This window comes from Scyliorhinus canicula, chromosome 8 (genome assembly GCF_902713615.1).
Source record: "Scyliorhinus canicula chromosome 8, sScyCan1.1, whole genome shotgun sequence".
NCBI lineage: Eukaryota > Metazoa > Chordata > Chondrichthyes > Carcharhiniformes > Scyliorhinidae > Scyliorhinus > Scyliorhinus canicula.
This window is the reverse complement of record NC_052153.1, coordinates 145,648,831-145,676,262: the sequence shown is the minus strand read 5'-3', so window position 1 is coordinate 145,676,262 and position 27,432 is coordinate 145,648,831. Positions and strand designations below refer to the sequence as shown.

Below are 27,432 nucleotides of genomic sequence, written 5' to 3'. Positions count from 1 at the left end.
CTCACAGCTGGAGTGGGACTGGGAGGGGAGGATGCTGTTACATTATAATCTTTTTTGGCACAAGTAGGCTTGCATTAACACTGCAGTTAAGTTATTGTGAAAAGCGCCAAGTCGCCACATTCCCACGCCTGTTCGGTACACTGAGGGAGAATTCACAATGTCCAAATTACCTAACGAGCCTGTCTTTCAAGACTTGTGGAGGGAAACTGGAGCACCCGGAGGAAACACACACAGACACAGGGAGAACGTGAAGACTCCACACAGACCTTGACCCAAGCTGGGAATCGAACCTGGGACCCTAGAGTTGTGAAGCAACAGTGCTAACCACTGTGCTACCGTGCAGTTGTCGTGGTTCACAATTCCACAATTGATCTGACATATCCACTAGCGTTCCAGCTACTGATCGCTATTTGCTGGAGCCAGCTGAATCTGCATGCCAACACTAGATGAGGTCACGTTTGGTTTGGCTGTTTCTTCATGGTCACTGCATAAGACTGCAGCATTCAATGCATAAGCTGAAGTAAAGAGTAACTGCTGAGGTACAATACTGAATAGTAACTGGTATCCAGGGAGCCATACTCAAGCATGAGTCAGTGCTTCCAGGAGAGGGGAGGAGAAAAGATGGTGAAGGAAAAGCTACTCAACAGTTATTTCCAATCTTCCAGCAGTACCAAATAGTTTTTTCATGGGTATTCAGTATGCTGTCTACATTTAGATAATGGTTCAAAGTAATCAAATACATTTCTAAATGATATTGATCACACCAAGGTTAAGATACAATACTTGGCCCTGCAAGAACAAGAACAGGGGCAATAAGTATACAGTAAAAACCATTTAATCAGGATACCTCACTGGAAACAGATTCAGCTGGATTCAGTGATTGCCCATTCATCAGAAGCTGCACAAACATGTCTGTTTGTGATTTCTTTAGTCTACCAGCACTTCATTCAGTCATATGACTCAACTGGTCCATTGGCAAACGAACAAAGTTTTTGCATGACCACTGAACTGTCAACTGATGAAACAACAGTTGCCCTGTTTAACTAGATAACAAAACTTGGTTATTCTGTTAAAGCAGCTTACCAGAAACCCAGAAACAATTCCAGAAATTGGTTCTGAAAGGGTTGACTCTTTAAAGTGGATGTATCCAATCACATATAAGGTTCAATGTTCAGGTTTACCTAAAGCAGGGTCAACTTTTGCTCTGCATTTCTGGATCTCGTGTTCTGTGGAGCCACATCGGTAACAGATACCACTTCCCATTTCTTCTTCATCTCTGTCCATTTCAGGACACTGTTCCATTCTATGTCCTGCTTTTCTGCAGTGAAAACATATCTTTGCAAGGCGAGGGGAAAAACAAAAATATTAGGATTTTTCATTCAACTGCGGACATACAATTATTAACTCACTTAGCATTGAATGTGTTATGCAAGTCAAAAGAAGCATAACTTCCCACGTCTCCCACTTATAGACTATTGAGCAGTAAGTAATTCTTACACCATCGTCACAATTCAAAAATATAGTTAGATTGCACCTCCAGGAAGTCATAATATCCAAAATGCACTGTTAAATATGAATGCTTTATTCGTTTAAAATTTAAACCGAGATCAGTATTGCTGTCCTACTGATAAACTTCATTAGAATAATTACAATATCTCATATTATTGAGCAGGCTGAATTGAGTAGGCAGATTGAACACCAGATTCAAATAGCCAGTATCAGAATGCTATCTTTTGCTAATAAAATCACATTGCTTTTGATAATTATTAACATTTGCATACTATAGGTTTTTTTCTCACATATATTTATATTTTTTGTCCTAATCTTGGATAATGATGTAATGGTTTAATGTGTCTCAATCTGTTCCCCAGAAGCAGTAGGATACAAGCGCAGGAGCATATTCCCCAATTACAAAATTCCAACTCAGCTGGGAACACTGGGAGACATGTTGTTGAAGTCAAGGAGTTCTAAAAGGGAATTTTCCTTTCAATGTTAATTACCTTTCCGTGCTACTGCTCGTGGATTTTCTCCAAGATTGCGGAGCTGCTCCCCGTGAGTTATATGCAACAGTGTTCATTTCTTTTTAAATTATAATGCAAACATTGCAAGGAAAAGATTGACTTGAGGTGCGCTAATATAATTCCATTGTTGATTTGTTTTTAAAATTGCAGCGTTTGCAATTTGCGTTGATTAGAGAAATATGATTCTTAAGCTGCATATCCTAAAATAGCTACAATTCATCGTAATTCTAAATTAGTGACCCAGTGAAAGTTTGAACTGTGATTGGCCCTTACAGGGCCAGTGGGTTCGAGAGAGAAATCACTACCTGCTGAAGAGGTAGATTAATAACAGGCTACAGGTAAGAATAGGTTAAGAGAATTTATAACTCACAAACAGGAACTTTGGCCCAACTGCTCTCTGCCAGCATTTATGCTGTACATGCGCCTCCTCCTACTTTACTTTTGTAACCCCCATTAACTTATCCTTCTATTCCTTTCTCTTTCATGTACTTCTATAGCTTTCCCTTGAATTCTGTTTGCCTCAACTGTTCCATGTGATATGTGTCCAACACATAAGTGCAAAAGATTGTTGCATTTGCAACAATCTTCAGCGAGAAGGACCAAGTGGATGATCCATCTTGGCCTCCTCCAAAGGACCCCAGCATCACAGATGCCAGTCTTCAGCCACTACGATTCACTCCACGTGATATCAAGAAACAGTTGAAGGCACTGGATACTGCAAAGGCTATGGGCCCTGACAATATTCTGGCAATAGAACCGAAGAAGCATACAAATTGTCCAAGAAAATCAACAGATCTGAGGATTGGGAGCAGTTTAGAATTCAGCAAAGAAGGACCAAAGGATCGAGTAAGAAGGGGAAAATAAGAGTACGAGAGTAAGCTTGCAGGGAACATAAAAACTGACAATAAAAGTTTCTATAGGTGCGTGAAGAGGACAAGATTGGTAAAGACAAATGTCAGAAACATGGGAATGTATAGTAGGGGGACATAGAAATAGCTGAGAAGCTAAACACGTACTTTGGTTCTATCTTCACAAATAAGGACACAAATCAGATACCAGAAATCTTGTGGAGCACAGGGTTTAGTGAGAGGGAGGAAGTGAGGGAGATCAATATTAGTAGAGAAATGGTGTTGGGGAAATTGATGGGTTTGAAAATCCTCAGGGCCTGACAATTTAAGGAAATGGTTCTAAAAATAGTGGATGAATTGGTGGTCATCTTGCAGGATTTTATAGACTCTGGAACAGCTCCTGAAGATTGCAGGGTAGCTAATCTAACTCCACATTTTAAATAGGGAGGTAGAGAGAAAACAGGAAATTATAGACCAGTAAGCCTGATGTCAGTAGTGGGAAAAATTCTAGAATCCATCATCAAAGTTATTATAGCACAGCACTTAGAAAATAGTGGCAAGATTGGACAGAGTCAGCATGGATTTATGATGGGGAAAGCACGCTTGACAAATCTGCTGGAAATTTTCGAGACGTAGAGTTAACGAGGGGGCCAGTGTATGTGGTATATTTGGACTTTCAAAAGGCTTTTGACAAATCCCACGTAAGAGGTTAGTGTGTAAAATTAAAGCGCATGAGATTAGGGATAGTGTATTGAGATGGATAGAAAACTGGTTGGCAGACAGGGAAAATAGAGTGGGAGCTGACGTGTCTTTTTCAAATTGACAGCCAGTGACTCGTGGGGTACCGTAGGGATCGGTGCTAGGACCCCAGCTATTCACAATATATATTAATGATTTAGATGAGGGACAAAATGTAATATCTCCAAATTTGCAGATGACACCAAGTTGGGAGGGAGGATGAGCTGTGAGGAGAATGCAGAGGTTCTTCAGAGTGATTTGGACAGGCTGAGTGAGTGGGAGATGCAGTACAATTCAAAACATTCTATGCTTTCAAAAAGCAGTTAGATATAGCACTTAGGGTGAGGGGGATCAAAGATACGGGGAGAAAGCGAGATTAGGCTATTGAGTTGGATAATCAGCCAAGATCATAATGAATGGAGCACGTTCAAAAGACCAAATGGGCTCCTCCTGCTCCTATTTTCTATGTTTCTCGAGAAAAGAGCTCATGCTTGATTAGTCTCTCCAAGTATTTATGATCTCAGTTACTAACTTCAGAACATTGGGGGGGGGGGGGGGGGGGGGATGCGCCTCCTTTAGCTCAATTAAGGGAGTAAGAGACAAAAATGTTTTCAGAATTGAATTACTTTCCTCCATGTCAATCATAATACCACTGATCCGCAGCTGCAAAGGCAGGACGTCTGTGGAAAACATTGGGCCAGAATTTTCTCAAAAAGGTAATGGTGTCTGAAAGAAGCACAGTGTTATCAATTGTTCAAATCAACCAAAAATTTGCAGTGAGGAAAAGACACCTATGAATTCCAAATTTGCTGGCTTTTGCCACTCCACTGCCATTAGCTTTGAGAAAATTACATCTTACAATTAACCTCCACGTGATTTTTATGATGTTGCTGTATTTATACGAATTGCCCAACCTCCCCATAGAAAGATAAGCTTAATAATCTGTATATGTAAATTTTAACAATATGACAATAGTTGATGACCACCAAAAATCCTTTCTTACATAGGAAGTAAACTATTACAAGTGTGAAGTCTCATTCCTTCAGTTTGTAAATTGTTGCAAATTTAAAAAAATGTCCAATTAAAAGAAAAATCTCACTTTTCATTTTTTACTCTTTCATTCTCTTTATCTCTCAATCCAAATATGCTTTCCCTTTCTTCTTGCACCTGATATAACATTGGATTCACCCATTCTAATTCAACTCACTCCTCAGTTCGTGTTTATTTCTCAATCTTTCAATTTTAATCAAGGAAATATTCTGTTTATCCTATCGTTCATCAAGATCCCAAATGCCCTGTTGTCCTCACTGCCTCGTGATCAGCTCGCAATTTGAGCTATTTCGTGGGGAAAGCTGTTTAAAATTTAACAAATCTAACGTGGCATGTTATGAAACGCCCGACATAAGCAAAATCGCGAGCAATAAATATCCAAGATCAAATCAGTGGATTGTTACATAAACAGACAGAATTACAACATGATGTGATAACTGGAATTAGAGTTAGACTGATTTCTTTAATTCAATGTAAAGAAGCGAGCACTTTTCCAGGAGACACATCCGGAGTGAGACTCATACAGAGTGAGAGATTTAAACTTGGTAATTTGGTGCAGTGAGGTAATTCGGTGCAGAGTGTGAGGAGGTGCTTTTTAACCCTGGTAAGTGACTGGTAAGTAGTCTCTCTTTTTCTTTTCATGGTCTAATTTATTTATTTTTATTTTGAAATTGTAGTTGTTTAAGTTTACCAAGGGTTTAAGACATGGCAGGAGATCCCAGACCCGTGTCATGCTCCTCGTGTGCGATGTGGGAGCTTAGGGACACGTCCACTGTCCCTGGCTCCTTCACGTGCAAGAAGTGTGTTCAGTTGCAGCTCTTGTTAGACCGCTTGACGGCTCTGGAGCTGCGGATGGACTCACTTTGGAGCATCCGCGATGCTGAGGAGGTCGTGGATAGCACGTTTAGCGAGTTGGTCACACCGCAGGTGAAGGTTACTGAGGGAGATAGAAAATGGGTGACCAAAAGAAAGAGCAAGAGTAGGAAGGCAGTGCAGGTGTCCCCTGCGGTCATCTCCCTGCAAAACAGATATACCGCTTTGGATACTGTTGAGGGAGATGGCTCACCAGGGGAAGGCAGCAGCAGCCAGGTTCATGGCACCGTGGCTGGCTCTGCTGCACAGCAGGGCAGGAAGAAAAATGGCAGGGCTATAGTGATAGGGGACTCGATCGTAAGGGGAATAGACAGGCGGTTCTGTGGACGCAATCGAGACTCCAGGATGGTATGTTGCCTCCCTGGTGCAAGGGTCAAGGATGTCTCGGAGCGGCTGCAGGACATTCTGGGGGGGGGGGGGGGGGGGGGAGAGGGTGAACAGCCAGCTGTCGTGGTGCACATAGGCACCAACGATATAGGTAGAAAACGGGATGAGGTCCTACAAGCGGAATTCAGGGAGTTAGGAGTTAAACTAAAAAGTAGGACCTCAAAGGTAGTAATCTCAGGATTGCTACCAGTGCCACGAGCTAGTCAGAGTAGGAATGTCAGGATAGATAGGATGAATGCGTGGCTCGAGAGATGGTGCAAGAGGGAGGGATTCAAATTCCTGGGGCATTGGGACCGGTTCTGGGGGAGGTGGGACCAGTACAAACCGGACGGTCTGCACTTGGGCAGGACTGGAACCGATGTCCTAGGGGGGGGTGTTTGCTAGAGCTGTTGGGGAGGGTTTAAACTAATGTGGCAGGGGGATGGGAACCAATGCTGGAAGTTGGAAGGTAGTAAAACAGGGACAGAAACAAAAGGAAGTAAGGGGAAAAGTGCAAGGCAGAGAAGACATAGTCAGAAATCCATAAGGGCGACAGTACAAGGTACAGTGACTGAGGGGAGCACAGTGAATAGGCCCAGTAATAACAAAAGGAATAAAACTGGAGATGTTAAGATTCAAAACAGAGGTAAAAAAACCAACATAAGTGTACTTTACCTGAATGCTCGTAGTATTCGGAATAAAGTAAATGAGTTGGTGGCACAAATCATCGTAAATGACTATGATTTAGTGGCCATTACTGAAACATGGTTAAAGGATGGTCACGACTGGGAGTTAAATATCCAAGGGTATCAAACTATTCGGAAGGACAGAGTGGATGGTAAGGGAGGTGGTGTTGCTCTGTTATTTAAGGATGACATCCGGGCAATAGTAAGGGATGACATCGGTGCTATGGAGGATAAGGTTGAATCCATTTGGGTGGAAATCAGGAATAGTAAGGCGAAAAAGTCACTGATAGGAGTAGTCTATCGGCCACCAAATAGTAACGATATGGTGGGGCAGGCAATAAACAAAGAAATAACTGATGCATGTAGAAATGGTACAGCAGTTATCATGGGGGATTTTAATCTACATGTCGATTGGTTTAACCAGGTCGGTCAAGGCAACCGTGAGGAGGAGTTTATAGAATGTATCCGCGATAGTTTCCTAGAACAGTATGTAATGGAACCTACAAGGGAACAAGCGGTCCTAGATCTTGTCCTGTGTAATGAGACAGGATTGATTCATGATCTCATAGTTAGGGATCCTCTCGGAAGGAGCGATCACAATATGGTGGAATTTAAAATACAGATGGAGGGTGAGAAAATAAAATCAAATACTAGTGTTTTGTGTTTAAACAAAGGAGATTACAAGGGGATGAGAGAAGAACTAGCTAAGGTAGACTGGGAGCTAAGACTTTATGGTGGAACAGTTGAGGAACAGTGGAGAACCTTCCAAGCGATTTTTCACAGTGCTCAGCAAAGGTTTATACCAACAAAAAGGAAGGACGGAAGAAAGAGGGAAAATCGACCGTGGATATCTAAGGAAATAAGGGAGAGTATCAAATTGAAGGAAAAAGCATATAAAGTGGCAAAGATTGCTGGGAGATTAGAGGACTGGGAAATCTTTAGGGGGCAACAGAAAGCTACTAAAAAAGCTATAAAGAAGAGTAAGATAGAGTATGAGAGTAAACTTGCTCAGAATATAAAAACAGACAGTAAAAGTTTCTACAAATATATAAGACAAAAAAGAGTGGCTAAGGTAAATATTGGTCCTTTAGAGGATGAGAAGGGAGTTTTAATAATGGGAAATGAGGAAATGGCTGAGGAACTGAACAGGTTTTTTGGGTCGGTCTTCACAGTGGAAGACACAAATAACATGCCAGCGACTGATAGAAATTAGGCTATGACAGGTGAGGACCTTGAGAGGATTGTTATCACTAAAGAGGGAGTGATGGGCAAGCTAATGGGGCTAAAGGTAGACAAGTCTCCTGGCCCTGATGGAATGCATCCCAGAGTGCTAAAAGAGATGGCTAGGGAAATTGCAGATGCACTAGTGATAATTTCCCGAAATTCACTAGACTCTGGGGTGGTCCCGGTGGATTGGAAATTAGCAAACGTGACGCCACTGTTTAAAAAAGGAGGTAGGCAGAAAGCAGGAAATTATAGGCCAGTGAGTTTAACTTCGGTAATAGGGAAGATGCTGGAATCTATCATCAAGGAAGAAATTGCGAGGCATCTGGATAGAAATTGTCCCATTGGGCAGACGCAGCATGGGTTCGTAAAAGGCAGGTCGTGCCTAACTAATTTAGTGGAATTTTTTGAGGACATTACCAGTGCAGTAGATAACGGGGAGCCGATGGATGTGGTATATCTGGATTTCCAGAAAGCCTTTGACAAGGTGCCACACAAAAGGTTGCTGCATAAGATAAAGATGCATGGCATTAAGGGTAAAGTAGTAGCATGGATAGAGGATTGGTTAATTAATAGAAAGCAAAGAGTTGGGATAAATGGGTGTTTCTCTGGTTGGCAATCAGTAGCTAGTGGTGTCCCTCAGGGATCCGTGTTGGGCCCACAATTGTTCACAATTTACATTGATGATTTGGAGTTGGGGACCAAGGGCAATGTGTCCAAGTTTGCAGATGACACTAAGATGAGTGGTAAAGCGAAAAGTGCAGAGGATACTGGAAGTCTGCAGAGGGATTTGGATAGGTTAAGTGAATGGGCTCGGGTCTGGCAGATGGAATACAATGTTGACAAATGTGAGGTTATCCATTTTGGTAGGAATAACAGCAAACGGGATTATTATTTAAACAATAAAATATTAAAGCATGCCGCTGTTCAGAGAGACTTGGGTGTGCAAGTGCATGAGTCACAGAGAGACTTGGGTGTGCTAGTGCATGAGTCACAGAAGGTTGGTTTACAAGTGCAACAGGTGATTAAGAAGGCAAATGGAATTTTGTCCTTCATTGCTAGAGGGATGGAGTTTAAGACTAGGGAGGTTATGTTGCAACTGTATAAGGTGTTAGTGCGGCCACACCTGGAGTATTGTGTTCAGTTTTGGTCTCCTTACTTGAGAAAGGACGTACTGGCGCTGGAGGGTGTGCAGAGGAGATTCACTAGGTTAATCCCAGAGCTGAAGGGGTTGGATTATGAGGAGAGGTTGAGTAGACTGGGACTGTACTCGTTGGAATTTAGAAGGATGAGGGGGGATCTTATAGAAACATTTAAAATTATGAAGGGAATAGATAGGATAGATGCGGGCAGGTTGTTTCCACTGGCGGGTGACAGCAGAACTAGGGGGCATAGCCTCAAAATAAGGGGAAGTAGATTTAGGACTGAGTTTAGGAGGAACTTCTTCACCCAAAGGGTTGTGAATCTATGGAATTCCTTGCCCAGTGAAGCAGTTGAGGCTCCTTCATTACATGTTTTTAAGGTAAAGATAGATAGTTTTTTGAAGAATAAAGGGATTAAGGGTTATGGTGTTCGGGCCGGAAAGTGGAGCTGAGTCCACAAAAGATCAGCCATGATCTAATTGAATGGCGGAGCAGGCTCGAGGGGCCAGATGGCCTACTCCTGCTCCTAGTTCTTATGTTCTTATGTTCTTAACTGAGTATTGATACAATTGTCTTATTAATGTCACAAGTAGGCTTACATTAATAATGCAATGAAGTTACTGTGAAAATCCCCTAGTCACCACACTCCGACGCCTGTTCGGGTACACTGAGGGAGAATTTAGAATGCCCAATTTACCTAACATACATGTCTTTCGGGACTTGTGGGAGGAAACCCACGCAGACACGGGGAGAACGTACAGACTCCGCACAGACAGTGACGCAAGCCGGGAACCGAACTTGGGTCCCCGGCACTGTGAAGCAACAGTGATAACCACTGTGCGAAAAAGGGAAAAATATGTCGAACTGTACGGATTGTGATATGTCTTTGAAGTGATTGTGTGTATTTTGCATACTTTGGTTTGGAATAAAAATACTTCATAAAAACTGAATATTGATACTTTTGTTATACTGTAATAATGAAAGTGGAGCCATCTTGAAGGTCAGATAGTTGGGGTAGGAAAATTGTATACAAAGCAGCAGTTTGTAAGCAGGATTCAGATTTGAAGGATTTGATCAAGCTAAATACTGAGCTCAGCGCTGTAACACGTTTGAGTCGCCAGCCATAAGGTGTGATTCTAAATACTGCATTTTAAGTGCATTTCTGCATGCACTGAATGCTTAATTAAACTATGAACATTTGGCCTCAACGCTTCAAGAACCTTGTAGGTCAAGGTACTGAGAGGGTTTATGGACCAGATGGGTGGGGTGGATCCATGGAGGTTTATGAGGCCGAGGGCACGGGAGTACTCTTTCTTCTCCCACGTACATAGGGTCTACTCTCGGATAGACTTCTTCATGGTGAGTAGGGGACTGATTCCGAGAGTGGAGGGGGCCGAGTATTCGGCCATTGCAATCTCCGACCATGCTCCGCATTGGATAGAGTTGGAGATGGGGGAGGTGCGGGACCAGCGCCCGTTGTGGCAGTTGGATGTAGGGTTGTTGGCGGAGGAGGAGGTGTGTAGGAGGGTCCGGGCAAGTATTGAGGGATACCTCGAGGTGAATGATACGGGGGAGGTTCAGGTGGGGGTGGTCTGGGAGGCACTGAAGGCAGTGATTCGTGGGGAGCTGATATCCATCCGGGCACACAGGGAGAGGAGCGAGAGTGAGAGGGATAGACTGTTGGGAAAGATGCTGGAGGTAGACAGGAGGTACGCAGAGGCACCAGAGGAGGGACTGTTGGGGGAGAGGCGCAGCCTGCAGGCTAAATTTGATTTGCTGACCACTAGAAAGGCGGAGGCACAGTGGAGGAAGGCACAAGGGGCAGTGTACGAACATGGTGAAAAGGCGAGTAGGATGCTGGCTCATCAGCTCCGCAAGCGGGATGCGGCTAAGGAAATTGCTGGAGTGAGAGACAAGAGTGGGAATGTGGTGCGGAAGGGGTTAGAGGTGAATGAGGTCTTCAAGGACTTTTACTGTACCGGTCGGAGCCAACGGGGGAGAGGAGGGGAATGGAGAGGTTCCTCGACGGGCTTTCTTTCCCGAAGGTGCAGGAGGAGCAGGTGGAGGGGTTGGGTGCACCGATTGAGCTGGAGGAGCTAGTTAAGGGGATCGGGCAGATGCAGTCAGGGAAGGCACCGGGGCCGGATGGGTTCCCGGTGGAATTTTATAAAAAGTTTGTGGATCTAGTGGGCCCCTTGCTGGTGCGGACATTTAATGAAGCGTGGGAAGGGGGGACTTTGCCCCCGACGATGTCGCGGGCGCTGATCTCGTTAATTTTAAAGAGGGACAAGGACCCCCAGCAGTGTGGTTCATACAGGCCCATATCTCTCCTCAACGTAGATGCCAAGGTGCTGGCAAAAATCCTGGCCACCAGGATAGAGGACTGTGTGCCAGGGGTTGTACACGAGGACCAGACAGGTTTTGTGAAGGGAAGGCAGCTGAACACGAATGTGCGGAGATTGTTGAATGTCATCATGATGCCGGCGATTGAGGGGGAGGCTGAGATAGTGGTGGCGCTGGATGCGGAGAAGGCATAGAATTTACAGTGCAGAAGGAGGCCATTCGGCCCATCGAGTCTGCACCGGCTCTTGGAAAGAGCACCCTACCCAAGGTCAACACCTCCACCCTATCCCCATAACCCAGTAACCCCACCTAACACTGAGGGCAATTTTGGACACTAAGGGCAATTTATCATGGTCAATCCACCTAACCTGCACATCTTTGGACTGTGGGAGGAAACCGGAGCTCCCGGAGGAAACCCACGCACACACGGGCAGGATGTGCAGACTCCGCACAGACAGTGATCCAAGCCGCACAGACAGTGACCCAAGGAATCGAACCTGGGACCCTGGAGCTGTGAAGCAATTATGCTATCCACAATGCTACCGTGCTGCCTATCAGGTTATAAAAGGCCTTCGATAGAGTGGAGTGGGGGTACTTATGGGAGGTGTTGGGGAGGTTTGGATTTGGTGAAGGGTTCATTAGATGGGTGAGGCTGCTAGATGAGGCCCCGATGGCGTGCATGGCCACGAATGGGAGGAGGTCGGAGTACTTCCGGCTTTACCGAGGGACCAGGCAGGGTTGCCCCCTGTCCCCCTTGCTGTTTGCACTGGCAATCGAGCCGCTGGCAATGGCGTTGAGGGATTCAGAGAGGTGGAGAGGTTTGGTGCGAGGTGGGGAGGAACATAGGGTGTCGTTGTATGCCGATGACCTGTTACTGTATGTGGCGGACCCGGTGGGAGGGATGCCGGGGGTGATGGAGTTGCTAGCTGAGTTTGGGACCTTTTCAGGTTATAAACTAAATTTAGGCAAGAGTGAAGTGTTTGTGGTGCACCCTGGAGACCAGGAGGAAGGAATTGGTAGGCTCCCGCTTAGGTGGGCAGGGGAGAGCTTTAGGTACCTGGGGGTGCAGGTGGCCAGGGACTGGGGGACTCTTCATATACATAATTTCACCAGACTTGTAGATCAGATGGAGGAGGGGCTCAAGTGGTGGGACATGCTGCCATTGTCATTGGCGGGGAGGGTGCAGTCCGTCAAAATAACGGTGCTTCCGAGGTTTTTGTTCCTCTTTCAGTGCCTGCCCATCTTTATCCCCAGGGCCTTCTTTAGGAGAGTGACTAGCAGTATTTTGAGCTTTGTGTGGGCACGTGGGACTCCGAGAGTGAAGAGGGTGTTCCTGGAGCGAGGGAGGGATAGAGGCGGGCTGGCGCTCCCCAACCTTTTGGGGTACTATTGGGCGGCCAATGTGTCAATGGTGCGTAAATGGGTGATGGAGGGGGGAGGGGCAGCGTGGAAAAGACTGGAGATGGCGTCATGTAGAGGTACGAGCCTGGGTGCCATGGTAACGGCACCGTTGCCGCTCTCCCCTAAGAGGTTTACCACGAGCCCGGTGGTGGCGGCGACCCTACGAATCTGGGGACAGTGGAGACGGCATAGGGGGGAAACAGGGGGCTCAATGGAGGCTCCATTGGGTGGCAATCATCGGTTCATCCCAGGGAACAGGGATGGGGGATTTAGGGGGTGGCAAAGGGTGGGCATCAGTAAATTGAGGGACCTGTTTATTGGCGGGAGGTTTGCGGGCCTGGGGGAACTGGAAGATAAATTTGGGCTTCCCCAAGGGAACATGTTCAGATACTTGCAGGTAAAGGCGTTTGCTAGGCGACAGGTAGAGGGATTCCCTTTGCTGCCCTCGAGGGGGACAACGGACAGAGTACTTTCGGGGGTGTGGGTCGGAGAGGGAAAGGTGTCTGACATTTATAAGGTAATGCAGGAGGTGGAGGAGTCGTCAGTGGAGGAGCTGAAGGCTAAATGGGAGGAGGAACTCTGGGAGCAGATAGAGGACGGGACTTGGGCGGATGCCTTAGAGAGAGTCAACTCTTCCTCCTCACGTGCGAGGCTTAGTCTCATCCAATTTAAGGTGCTGCAGCAGGCCCACATGTCCGGGACTAGGATGAGTAGGTTCTTTGGGGGTGAGGACAGGTGCACCAGATGTTCGGGGAGTCCTGCGAACCACGCCCATATGTTCTGGGCATGCCCAGCACTGGAAGAATTCTGGAAGGGGGTGGCGGGGACGGTGTCGAGGGTGGTTGGATCCAGGGTCAAACCAGGGTGGGGACTCGCGATTTTTGGAGTTGCGGTGGAGCCGGGAGTGCAGGAGGCGAAAGAGACCGGTGTCCTGGCCTTTGCATCCCTAGTAGCCCGACAGAGGATCCTGCTGCAGTGGAAGGATGCAAGGCCCCCAAGTGTGGAGGCCTGGATCAGCGACATGGCGGGATTTATAAAATTGGAGAGGGTCAAATTTGCCCTGAGAGGATCAATACAGGGGTTCTATAAACGATGGTAGTTTTTCTGGACTTCCTGGCTCAAAGATAGGTATCTTGGTCAATAGCAGCAACAACCCGGGGAGGGGGGGGGGGGGGGGGGGGGGGGGGTGTTCCTTATTGTAGTTTCTATTATGTAACTTAATATGGTGTTAATTTGCGTTGTTATTAATATGCTGTGTTGTTCATGGAGGTGGGGCGAATGTTTATGATTGCTAATATTATTGTTATTTTTGGTATTTTATTATGGTTCGTTGTTGTTGTATAAATTCAAAATTTTTTAATAAAAATTATTTTTTTCAAAAAAGAACCTTGTAGGTTTGAGAAACAGACAAGACATTTAACCGTAAATGAAACCGATCTAAAACAAGATGACAAAAAATAAAATTCACCTTTATGAAGATCTATAGTTCAACAGTTTAAATTGGCATAATATTTGGAGACCATATCCTGCATTTAAACTGAATTTATATCAACAACAACAATTTGTATTTAAGCAGTGCCAAGGTGCTGAACAGGAGTGTGATCAAAGAAACATGTCACCAGGTCAAGATATTAGGGCTGATGATCAGATTATTGGGTTTAAATCATTTGTATCTTTGTGTCTTGAGAGGTCTAACCAAGATGTTATTAGACTCCAAGAATTTCACACACACGACTGGTAAAAAACGAATAACCTAAATTATTAAGGTTAGAAGTCATGAACTATTAAGCTTGCTTACTGCTTCTCGGTGCATTCACTACCCTTTTCTGATTCCTTTTGAAACCTAAACTATCAATTTTCAACACATTATACACTTTAGAGGACACATCATCACAGATCTTTTCTCTCTGCGTTACTGACTGATACAATATTGTATTTGCAATTCATCAGGAGTTTCTGATCTCAGTTTGAGAACCTAAAGTGTTGCTGAGTGGGCTCAATATAACACCTTTATAACTGCAGCAATTCTGCATTATTCAGCCCATTGAATATTTATGTTTTGCATCCAAATAAGTGTTCCTGGTTTAAGATTTGACATGTGGAAACATGGGGACAGGAGTAGGCCATTCAGCTTGTCTAGCCTACACATCATTTAAAAGATCATGGCTGATTGGACACTTCAATTTTTTTTACCCACATTTTCTCCATAACTCTTTACATAGATGTGGAGATGCCTGCGTTGGACTGGGGTGAGCACAGTAAAACGTCATACAACACCAGGTTATAGTCCAACAGGTTTGTTTCGAATCACTAGCTTTCGGAGCACTGCTCCTTCCTCAGGATTCACCTGAGGAAGGAGCAGTGCTTCGAAAGCTAGTGATTCAAAACAAACTTGTTGGACTTTAACCTGGTGTTGCAAGACTTCTTACTGTCCTTTACATAGAGTCAAGAGTTTATGGCACTGAAAGAGGACCTTCAGCCTATCATTTATGCGCGGCCATCAAGCACCTATCCAGCCTAATCCCATTTACCTGCACTTGGTCCATAGCGTTGTATGCTATGGTGTTTTAAGTGTTCATCTAAATGCTTCTTAAATGTTGTTTGTGTCCCCGCCTCTACCACCCTTTCGGATTGGATTGGGTTGGATTTGTTTATTGTCACGTGTACCGAGGTACAGTGAAAAGTATTTTTCTGCGAGTAGCTCAACAAGTCATTAAGTACATGGGAAGAAAAGGGAATTAAAGAAAATACATAATAGGGAATTACATTTTAAAAGATTAGAACGAGTATAAGTTAAGTAAAAAGTGGATCTGTTGGGGAGAGCTCGCAGAGAGTTGCCTCGCTCCGGTGCCATCTTCTTTTCCAACGTGAAAAGAAGGCAGTGAGTTTCAGATTCTCACCATCCTGTGGGTGAAAACTTTCCACCTTAAATCCCCTCTAAATCTCCCGCCCCTTACCTTAACTGCCTGGTTATTCACCCCTCCACTAAAGGTTCTTCCTTTCTACCCTATGTCCCTCATAATTTTGTACACCTCGATCAGGTCCCCCTCAACCTTTTCTGTTCTAAGGAAAATAACGCTAGTCCAAGCAGCCTTTCTTCATAGCTGATCTATGAAGAACTCACCAACCATTCCAAGACAGCTCCTTCTAAACCCACGACCACTACCGTCTAGGACAAGGGCAACAAACACATTGAAATACCACTACCTGGAAGTTCCCCTCCAAGCCACTCACCCTCCTGACTTGGAAATATAGAGCTGCTCCTTCACTGCTGCTGGGTCAAATTCTGAAACTTCCTCCCTCGCAGCATTGTGGGTGTACTTACACCACATGGACTGCAATGGTTCAAGAAGGCAGCTCACCACCACCTTCTCAAAGAAAATTAGTGATGGGCAATAAATGCTGGCCGAGCCAGCGACGCCCACATTCAAAGAGAAGAACAAAGAGAACAGTACAAAGAATACAGCACAGGAACAGGCCCTTCGGCCCTCCAAGCCTGCGCCGATCACATATCCTATCTGGACCAACCGCCTGTATCCTTCTATCCCTGTCTTTTCATGTGTCTATCCAGGTAAGTCTCAAAGGTGGCCAACACATTTGCCTCAACCACCTCACTTGGCAGTGCATTCTAGGTTACCACCACCGTCTGTAAAAAACTTCCCCTGCATATCTCCACTGAACCTCCCCCCCCCACCCCCTTCAGCTTGAACCTGTGGCCCCCTTGTAGGTGTCACTTCTGCCCTGGGAAAAAGCATATAACTGTTCACCCTATCTATACCCTTAATAATTTTATAAACTTCTATCAGGTCGTCTCCTCAGCCTCCGTCTCTCTAGGGAGAACAATCCCAGTTTATTCAATCTCTCCTCATAACTAATACCCTCCATACCAGGCAACATCCTGGTAAACCTTTTCTGTACTCTCTCCAAAGCCTCCACGTCCTTCTGGTAGTGCAGTGAACAGAATTGGACACAGTATTCTAAATGTGGCCTAACCAACATTCTATATAATTGTAACATCATTTTCGAGCTTTTATACTCGATACCCCGTCCGATGAAGGCAAACATGCCATATGCTTTCTTCACCACCTGTGCTGTCATTTTTAAGGATCTGTAGACCAGCACACCCAGATCTCTCTGTGTCTCTGTGCTCCTGATGGTTCTGTCATTTATTTTATAGCTCCCACCTGGATTGGATCGACCAAAATACATCACCTCGCATTTGTCCTGGTTAAATTCCATCTGCCATTTCTCTGCCCAATTTTGCAGCCTATCTATACTGTATCCTGTTGTATTCTCTGACAACCTTCATCACTATCCTGCAATCTTAGTACGATCCGCAAACTTGCTAATCAGACCCGCTACATTTTCTTCCAAGACATTTATATATATATTACAAAGAGCAGAGTTCCTAGAACTGATCCCTGCGGAACACCACTAGTTACAGACCTCTAGTCGGAAAAACACTCTTCCACTGCTACCCTCGGTCTTCTATGGCCAAGCCAGTTCTGAATCCATCCAGCTAGTTCACTCCTGACCCCATGTGATCTAATCTTTTGCACCAGCCTGCCATGAGAGACCTTATCAAATGCTTTACTAAAGTCCATGTAGACAACATCCACAGCCCTTCCCTAGTCACCTACTCAAAAAATTCAATCAAATTAGTGAGACATGACCTCCCTCGTACTAAACCATGCTGTCTGTCGCTAATAAGACCATTCACTTCCAAACGTGCATAGATCCAATCTCTGAGAATCTTTCCCGACAATTTCACTATCACCAACGTCAAGCTCACTGGCCTATAATTACCCGGATTATCCTTGCAACCCTTCTTAAATAACGGTACAAGATTGGCTCCCCTCCAATCCTCTGGGATCTCACCTGTGGCCAATGAGGACACAAAGATTTCGATCAGAGGCCCAGCGATTTCATCTCTTGCCTCCCTCAGAAATCTGGGATCGATGCCATCTGGCCCAGGGGATTTGTCTACTGTAATATGTTTTTAACACACCTAACACTTCCTCCCTCATAATAACGACCTGTTCTAAAGTGTTTACACATCCCTCTGAGACAGCACCAATCAACATGTCCTTCTCTTTTGTGAATACCGATGCAAAATACTCATTAAGGACCTCACCTACTTCCTCTGGTTCTATACATAATTTGCCTCCTCTGTCCTGGAGTGGGCCAACTCTTTCTCGAGTTACCCTCTTGTTTCTAATATACGTATAAAATGCCTTGGGATTCTCCTTAATCCTGTCTGCCAAGGACATTTTGTGACCCTTTGCCCTCCTAACTCCCTGCTTGAGCTCTTTTCTACTTTATTTGTATTCCTCAGGTGCGTTATCTAGTTTTAGTTGCCTGTACTTCACACATGCATCTTTTTGACAATATTCTCAATTTCCCTACAGCACAGGAACAGACTCTTTGACCCTCCAAACCTGCACCGAACATAATGCCTGCCTAAACTAAAACCTTCTGCACTTTCGGGATCCGTATCCCTCCAATCCCATCCTATTCATGTATTCATCAAGATGCCTCTTAAACGCCACTGTCATAGCTGCTTCTACCACCTCCCCCAGCAGCGCGTTCCAGGCACCCACTATCCTCTGTGTAAAAAAACTTGCCTCGTACATGTCATCTCAACTTTACCCCTCGCACCTTAAACCTATGCCTCCTAGTAATTGACTTTTCCACCCTGGGAAAAAGCACCTGACTATCCACTTTGTCCATGCCACTCATTCCTTGAATTAATAAAAAAATACACAGTTGTTACAATTAAACTGGCAAATTAGTCTTGCGTATCTGAGGACTTCCATTGGACAAAGGACAGCTGAAAAGGTAAGGTTAAACTATATTTTTGGCTTGTCACAATTCTCTACCTTAAATACTAGTCTGGATAAAGATTTGCAGAAACCTGAATATTACAATCTCTAAGGTTATTTCAAGAAGAATGAACTACATTTGAAACTTACCATGGCATTTTTCTTTTGGAATTGCCTCTTCAACCTCCTCTGCTCTCGTCTCTGGTCTTTCTTCAGAGCCAGTGCTTCATCAATTTTTTGACTCTCCACTGACACCACTGTACCTTTATGGAGCACCTGGCCTGTTTCTTTCAGGTAATCCATGAAACCATTAACATCTTCACTCTTATACTCTTCTTTCTTGTGGTACCATTCGCTCTCTTTACGTTTAAATATTTCTGGTCCCTTGCAATCTCTGGTTGGCTGATTTTTAACCTGACTGTTTTTTAGTTTTGTCCTGTTTGGGCCATTATTACCATTCTGTTTCATCTGATTCCATGGCGTAGGTTCCAGGAGCTTCCTTTTGTGGATGTTGTTAGCACGAGCCCAACGTGTCATTGTATTCTTTCTGTAAAAATGCAGAGTTAGAGAATGTGTAATGAAAATAAGAGGCAAAAAGCTTTAGCACAACACTTACACTGTGCAAGAGAGTGATAAAAACAAAATTTGACTTATTCAGTCATAATAAAAAGGTCTTGACTATGGGTGTCTGGTAAAATGAACATCTGAAGAGGTTTGTCCTCATCAAATTCTAGTCGCAAATTTTTCTGGCAATAACTGGAGATATCTGGCAATCCAGAAGTGACAGAACATCTGTAGAGTCAGGTGTTCCTTTGTTCCTATGATTGTTTCATTTGAAGATGCTGTCTAGGCTCAGGGTCTTACAGATAGAGCCAAGAAAGAAAGGAGGAAGTCACTTGTGGGAGGATTTTATAGGTCCCCGAAAAGTAACTAGAATATAGATCGAGATATATAGGAAGAATTATGAGGGCTTCTGAAAAAGTTCAGCAAAAATCACAACAATTTTAATGTACATACAGATTGGACAGATCAGATTGTCAAAGGTAGCCCGGAAGATGAGTTCATAGTGTGTTTTTGGGACAGTTTCTTAGAACAGCACATGCTGGGGCCAACCAGAAAGTAGGCCATTCTAGACTGTTAATGGGCAACAAGATTAATTACTGATCTCATAGTACAGGTGCCCCTAAGTGTAGCGATTATAACATGATTGAATTTCGTATCCAGTTTGAGGGAGAGAAGAGTGGGTTCAAGACCTGTCTTTTAAACTTAAACCAGGGCAATTATGAGGGTATGAAGACAAAGCTGTCTCAAGTGAAATGGGAAATTAGGTGAAGGGATGGATCAGGCAAGATGCAGTAGCAGATATTTACAAACATATAAAATAGTAGAAGGCCATTCAGCCCTTCAAGCCTGCTTCTCCATTCATTATGATCATGGCTGATCATTCAACTCAGTAACCTGTTCCCATTTTAACCCCAAGAAATATATAAAGAACAAAGAAAAATTTCAGCATGTGAACAGGCCCTTCGGCCCTCCAAGCCTGCGCCAATCCAGATCCTCTATCTAAAACTGTCGCCTCTTTTCTAAGGATCTGTATCCCTCTGCTCCCTGCCCATTTATGTATCTGTCTAGATTAATCTTAAATGACGCTATCATGCCCGCCTCTACCACCTCCGCTGGCAATGCGTTCCAGGCACCCACCACCCTCTGCGTAAAGAACTTTCCACACATATCTCCCTTAAACTTTTCCCCTCTCACCTTGAACTCGTGACCCCTAGTAATCGAGTCTCCCACTCTTGGGGAAAAGGTTCTTGCTATCCACCCTGTCTATAACTCTCATGATTTTGTAGACCTCAATGAGGTCCCCCCCTCAACCTCCATCTTTCTAATGAAAATAATCCTAATCTACTCAACCTCTCTTCATAGCTAGCGCCCTCCACACCAGGCAACATCCTGGTGAACCTCCTCTGCACCTTTCCAAAACATCCACATTCTTTTGGTAATGTGACGACCAGAACTGTATGCAGTATTCAAAATGTGGCCGAACCAAAGTCTTATACAACTGTGACATGACCTGCCAACTCTTGTACCCAATACCCCTTCCGATGAAGGAAAGCATGCCGTATGTCTTCTTGACCACTCTATCGACCCGAGTAGCCACCTGCAGGGTACAATGGACCTGAACACCCAGATCTCGCTGTACATCAATTTTCCCCAGGGATTTTTCATTTACCGTATAGTTCGCTCTTGAATTGGATCTTCCAAAATGCATCACCTCGCATTTGTCCGGATTGAACTCCATCTTCAATTTCTCCGCCCAACTCTCCAAACTATCCATATTCTGCTTTATTCTCTGACAGTCCCCTTCACTATCTGCTACTCCACCAATCTTAGTGTCATCTGCAAACTTGCTAATCAGATCACATTTACCTTCCTCCAGATCATTTATGTATATCACAAACAACAGTGGTACCAGCACGGATCCCTGTGGAACACCACTGGTCACAGTTCTCCATTTTGAGAAACTCCCTTCCACTACTACTCTCTGTCTTCTGTTGCCCAGCCAGTTCTTTATCCAACTAGCTTGTACACCCTGGACCCCATGAGACTTCACTTTCTTCATCAGCCTACCAGGGGAAACCTTATCAAATGCCTTACTGAAGTCCATGTATATGACATCTACAGCCCTTCCCTCATCAATCAACTTTGTCACTTCCTCAAAGAACTCTATTAAGTTGGTAAGACATGACCTTCCCTGCACAAAACCATGCTGCCTATCACTGATAAGCCCATTTTCTTCCAAATGGGAGCAGATCCTATCCCTCATTATTTTCTCCAGCAGCTTCCCTACCACTGACGTCAGGCTCACCAGTTTATAATTACCTGGATTATCCCTGCTACCCTTCTTAAACAAGGGCACAACATTAGCAATTCTCCAGTCCTCCGGTACCTCACCCGTGTTCAAGGATGCTGCAAAGATATCTGTTAAGGCCCCAGCTATTTCCTCTCTCACTTCCCTCAGTAACCTGGGATAGATCCCATCCAGACCTGGGGACTTGTCCACCTTAATGCCTTTTAGAATACCCAACACATCCTCCCTCCTTATGCCGACTTGACCTAGAGTAATCAAACATTTATCCCTAACCTCAACATCCGTCATGTCCCTCTCCTCGGTGAATACCGATGCAAAGTACTCGTTAAGAATCTCACTCATTTTGTCTGACTCCACGCATAACTTTCCTCCTTTGTCCTTGAGTGGGCGAACCCTTTCTCTGGTTACCCTCTTGCTCCTTATATATGAATAAAAGGCTTTGGGATTTTCCTTAACCCTGTTTGCTAAAGATATTTCATGACCCCTTTTAGCCCTCTTGATTCCTCATTTCAGGTTGGTCCTACATTCCCAATATTCTTCCAAAGCTTCGTCTGTCTTCAGTCGCCTAGACCTTATGTATGCTTCCGTTTTCCTCTTAGCTAGTCTCACAATATCACCTGTCATCCATGGTTCCCTAATCTTGCCATTTCTATCCCTCATTTTCACAGCGACATGTCTGTCCTGCACTCTAATCAACCTCTCTTTAAAAGCCTACCACATATCAAATGGGGATTTACCTTCAAACAGCTGCTCCCAATCCACATTCCCCAGCTCCTGCCGAATTTTGGTATAGTTGGAGTTTCCCCCAATTTAGCACTCTTCCTTTGGGACCACTCTCATCTTTGTCCATGAGTATTCTAAAACTTATGGAACTGTGATCACTATTCCCAATGTAATCCCCGACTGAAACTTCAACCACCTGGCCGGGCTGATTCCCCAACACCAGGTCCAGTATGGCCCCTTCCCGAGTTGGACTATTTACATACTGCTCTAGAAAACCATCCTGAACGCTCCTTACAAATTCTGCTCCATCCAGACCTCTGACACGAAGTGTATCCCAGTCAATGTTGGGAAAATTAAAATCTCCTATCACCACCACCCTGTTGCTCCTACATCTTTCCATAATCTGTTAACATATTTATACCTCTATCTCACTATAAAGAAATATTTCATAAAACTCAGCAAAGCTACATGCCAGTGAGAAAGAAAGGAAGCACGTGCCATGCATGGTTAACAAAGGATATCAAAGATAGTATCAAATTTAAAGAAAACGCATACAATTCCACAAAGATTAGTGGCAGGTAAGAAGGTGTTCTGGTACATGAATCACAAAAGGTTAGTATGCAGCTACAGGAAGGCAAATGGAATGTTGTTACTTATTGTAAGGGGAATGGAATATAAAAGTAAGGATGATTTGCTACAGTGGTACAGGGCACTGGTGAGACCCCATCTAGAGCCCTGTGTACAGTTTTGGTCTCTTTATTCAAGAAAGGACATAATTGCATTCGATGCAGTTCAAAGATTCCTGATTCCTGCGATGAGGTGGGTTATCTTAGGTCAGACAGGTTGTGCTGCATCCACCGGAGTTTAAAAGAATGAGATGGTCTCATCATAGAATTCCTACAGTGCAGCAGAAGGTCATTTGACCCATCTAGTCTGCGCCAACCCTTTGAAGAGCCACCCTACCAAGGCCCAATCTCCCACCCTATCCTTGTAACCCCACCTAACCTTCAGATCCTTTGGGGCAATTTCGCATGGCTAATCCACCCAACCCGCTCTTCTTTGAACTATGGGAGGAAACCGGAGCACTTGGAGGAAACCCACTTATCTAAACATCTAATTTCCTGAGGAAAAATGAAAATCGCTTATTGTCACGAGTAGGCTTCAATGAAGTTACTGTGAAAAGCCCCTAGTCGCCACATTCCGGCGCCTGTCGGGGAGGCTGGTACGGGAATTTAACCGTGCTGCTAGCCTGCCTTGGTCTGCTTTAAAAGCCAGCGATTTAGCCCAGTGTGCTAAACCAGGAGAGTTGACAGGGAAAGAGTAGATCTACATAGATTACATAGAACATACAGTGCAGAAGGAGGTCACTTGGCCCATCGAGTCTGTACCCACCCACTTAGCCCTCACTTCCACCCTATCCCCGTAACCCAATAACCCCTCCTAACCTTTTTGGACACTAAGGGCAATTTAGTATAGTCAATCCACCTGACTTGCACATCTTTGGACTATGAGAGGAAACTGTAGCACCCAGAGGAAACCCACGCTGACACGGGGAGAACGTGCAGACTCCGCACAGAGAGTGACCCAGCAGGGAATCAAACCTGGAACCCAGGGGCTGTGAAGCCACAGTGCTAACCACTGTGCTACCGTGCTCCTTAAACTAGGGCGACATAGTTTAAAAAAAAGGGGATTCTCTTTAAAGACGGTGATGAGAAGAATACTTTTTCTCGCAGAGGGTCATGAGTCTTTGGAATTCTCTTTCCCAGAGAGGGGTGGAGCGGTGTCATTGAATATTTTAACGGCAGAGGTAGATAGATTATTGATTAACAAGGGAGTCAGAGGTTAGGCAAGATAGTGGTGTCGAGGCCTCACTCCATACTGGCTAAATTATTTTACAAGTACAAATTATTGTTACCATGCCCCCATCATAGGGTCTTTCTATTAGAGACGTAGAAAATAGAAGTAGGAGGCCACTCGGCCCTTCGAGCCTGCTCCACCATTCATTATCATGACTGATCATTAAGTTCAATAGTCTGATTCCCCCCCCCCCCCCCCCCTTCCACCCCATATCCCTTGAGCCCTTTAGCTCGAATAGCTATATCAAAGTCCTTCTCAAAGTTACACAATGTTTTGGCCTCAACTACCTTCTGTGGCAGCAAATTCCACAGATTCACCAGTCTCCTCACCTCAGTCCGAGAATGTTTAGCCCTTACACTCAATCTATGACCACTAGTTCTGGACTCATCCACCAACAGAAACATTCTACCCCGTCTAATCTTCCTAGAATTTTGTAAGTTTCTATGAGATCCCTCTCACATTTCTAAACTCCAATGATTATAATCCTAACCAACTTAGTCTCTCTTCATATGACAGTCCCACCATCCCAGGAATCAGCCTGATGAACCTTCGCTGCACTCCTGCCATAGCAAGAACATTCTTCCTCAGATAAGGACACCAAAACTGCACACAATACCCCAGGTGTGGCCTCACCAAGACCCTATACAATAGCAGTAAAGCATCACTATTCCTATACTCAAACCTCTTGCGTAGCTGACTCTGAACCAGCATAGCAGGTTCCTTCTTTACTGCCTGCTGTACCTGTGCGCTTACTTTCAGCGACTGATGCATGAGGACACCAAAGTCTCACAGAGTACAAATTTAGTTCCTCAGCCATTTCTTTGTTCCCTGTTATGAATTCTCCCATTTCTGACTGTAAGGGGCCTACATTAGTTTTTAATCAATCTTTTTATCTTTAGACCTATATAAACTTGTACAGTCAGTATTTAAGTTTCCCGCTAGTTTACTTTCAAATTCTATTTTTCCCTTCTTAATCAATCCCTTGGTCTGCCTTTGCTGAATTTTAAACTGTTCACAATCCTCAGGCTATTGCTTTTTCTGGATAATTAGTATGCCTCTTCTTTGAATCTAATACTATCTCTAATTCCCTGGTAAGCCATGGATTGTCCACAGGTCCCTTTCGATTCTTGTGCCAAATAGGAATAAACCAACAACTACTGCAGCCTGTTGGTCAGGGACAAGTCATTTCCGTTCCATTTAGGAAACAGAAAGTCCTCCAGATTTGAGAACTTACGTAAACATGAGTAGAAATTTTATAAAGTGGAAGGGAATTGGATTAATTGGAAAGTTCTTTCAAAGTGCTGGCCAAAGCACAATAGCTTAAATGTCACCGTACCCATAGTCCAAAGAAGTGCAGGTTAGGGGATTGATCATGCTACATTGCCCCTCAATGTCCAAAACGTTAGGAGGGATTATGGAGAGAGGGTGCAGGCATTGGCTTGAGTAGGGTGCTCTTTCCAAGGATGGTGCAGACCCGATGGGCCGAATGACCTCCTTTTGCACTGTAAATTCTATGGTAATAATAACCTTTATTGTCACAAGTAAGCTTACATTAACATTGCAATGAAGTTACTGTGAAAAGCCCTTGGTCGCCACATTCCGGCACCTGTTCGGGTAGGGAGAATACAGAATGACCAAATTACCTAACAGCACATCTTTTGGGACTTGAAGGAGGACACCGAGGTACCTGGAGGAAACCCACGCAGACACAGGGAGAACGTGCAGACTCTGCACAGATAGTTACCCAAGCCGTGAATCGTACCTGGGTCCCTGGCACTGAGAAGCAACATTGCGAAACACTGTGCTATCGTGCCACCCATGTATCCATGTACTGTATTGTACTATGTACTGTATCTATGATACAGTACCATGACAACAACTGCTTTGAGGTGGTCATTTCTCTGGCTGCAATGTTACCTGCCCTGTCAGTCCAAGCCAGCAAGATGCTGAGGGATGCTCGTGCCTGTAGGAGTTAGAAAGTTGAGGGATTGTCAGTGAACAGCCCCAACCTGAGCTGAACACCAGAGTAGCGTCCCGGGAGTGGGTCAGGAGGCGGCTTCTCCTTTCCATGGGGAAGGGGGATGAGGGAGCAGAGTGACCGAGATCCAGACCCGACCCAAATCGGAATCTAATGGCGAATTTCCAATACTGAGCCAGCATCTTACCTTAAATCAACAGCCTGCTCCTCACTTCCGGTGCCGCATTAAAACTGACCGGCCGGCCCCCGGAGCAGCAGGAACGTTCCGCCGCTGACAGTGCCCACACCCGGAGATATTCATTAACTGTCCATGTAACTGAGTGAAAATCACTGACTGTATCAGGAACAGGGAATAAACTGAGTGAAAATCACTGACTGTATCAGGAACAGGGAATAAACTGAGAGAAAATCACTGACTGTATCAGGAACAGGGAATAAACTGAGTGAAAATCACTGACTGTATCAGGAACAGTGCATAAACTGATAGAAAAACGCTGATAGTACAGGAACAGGGCATAAACTGAGAGAGAAACGCTGATAGTACAGGGAAACGGCACAAACTGAGAGAAAATCACTGACAGTACAGGAACAGGGAATCATGTGAGAGAAAATCACTGACTATCAGGAACAGGGAATAAACTGAGAGAAAATCACTGACTGTATCAGGAACAGGGAATAAACTGAGAGAAAATCACTGACTATCAGGAACAGGGATCATGTGAGAGAAAATCACTGACTGTATCAGGAACAGGGCATAAACTGAGAAAATCACTGACTACAGTATCAGGAACTGGGAATAAACAGAGAAAATCACTGACTGTATCAGGAACAGGGAATAAACTGAGAGAAAATCACTGACTGTATCAGGAACAGGGCATAAACTGAGAAAATCACTGACTACAGTATCAGGAACTGGGAATAAACAGAAAATCACTGACTGTATCAGGAACAGGGCATAAACTGAGAAAATCACTGACTACAGTATCAGGAACTGGGAATAAACAGAGAAAATCACTGACTGTATCAGGAACAGGGCATAAACTGAGAAAATCACTGACTGTATCAGGAACAGGGCATAAACTGAGAAAATCACTGACTGTATCAGGAACAGGGAATAAACTGAGGGAAAATCACTGACTATCAGGAACATGGACTAAACTGAGATAAAATCACTGACTGTATCAGGAACAGGGAATAAACTGAGAAAATCACTGACTGTATCAGGAACAGGGATCATGTGAGAGAAAATCACTGACTGTATCAGGAACAGGGCATAAACTGAGAAAACCACTGATTGTATCAGGAACAGGGAATAAACAGAGAAAATCACTGACTGTATCAGGAACAGGGCATAAATTGAGAAAATCACTGACTATCAGGAACAGGGAATAAACTGAGAGAAAATCACTGACTGTATCAGGAATAGGGAATAAACTGAGAGAAAATCACTGACTGTATCAAGAACAGGGCATGAACTGAGATAAAATC

The 27,432-nt window shown here is 44.5% G+C and overlaps 1 protein-coding gene across 2 annotated transcripts in view; it reads right to left on the bottom strand.

The window, feature by feature from the left end:
* The window catches only part of zcchc9 (zinc finger, CCHC domain containing 9), a 56,511-nt gene extending 30,196 nt beyond the window's left edge, over positions 1 to 26,315 (bottom strand). The window contains exons 1-3 of one of the 2 annotated variants that reach the window (XM_038805367.1): positions 26,132 to 26,315; positions 18,665 to 19,061; positions 1,182 to 1,335 (exon numbers count right to left, since the gene is read on the bottom strand). In XM_038805367.1, coding sequence (XP_038661295.1) covers positions 1,182 to 1,335; positions 18,665 to 19,051 — 541 coding nt within the window. In that variant the 5' untranslated portion in view covers positions 19,052 to 19,061; positions 26,132 to 26,315. Of the gene's footprint in view, positions 1 to 1,181; positions 1,336 to 18,664; positions 19,062 to 25,975; positions 26,094 to 26,131 lie in introns of those variants that run through there. The other variant, XM_038805368.1, reaches the window with a different exon arrangement.
* Between the last annotated feature and the right edge of the window lie 1,117 nt (positions 26,316 to 27,432).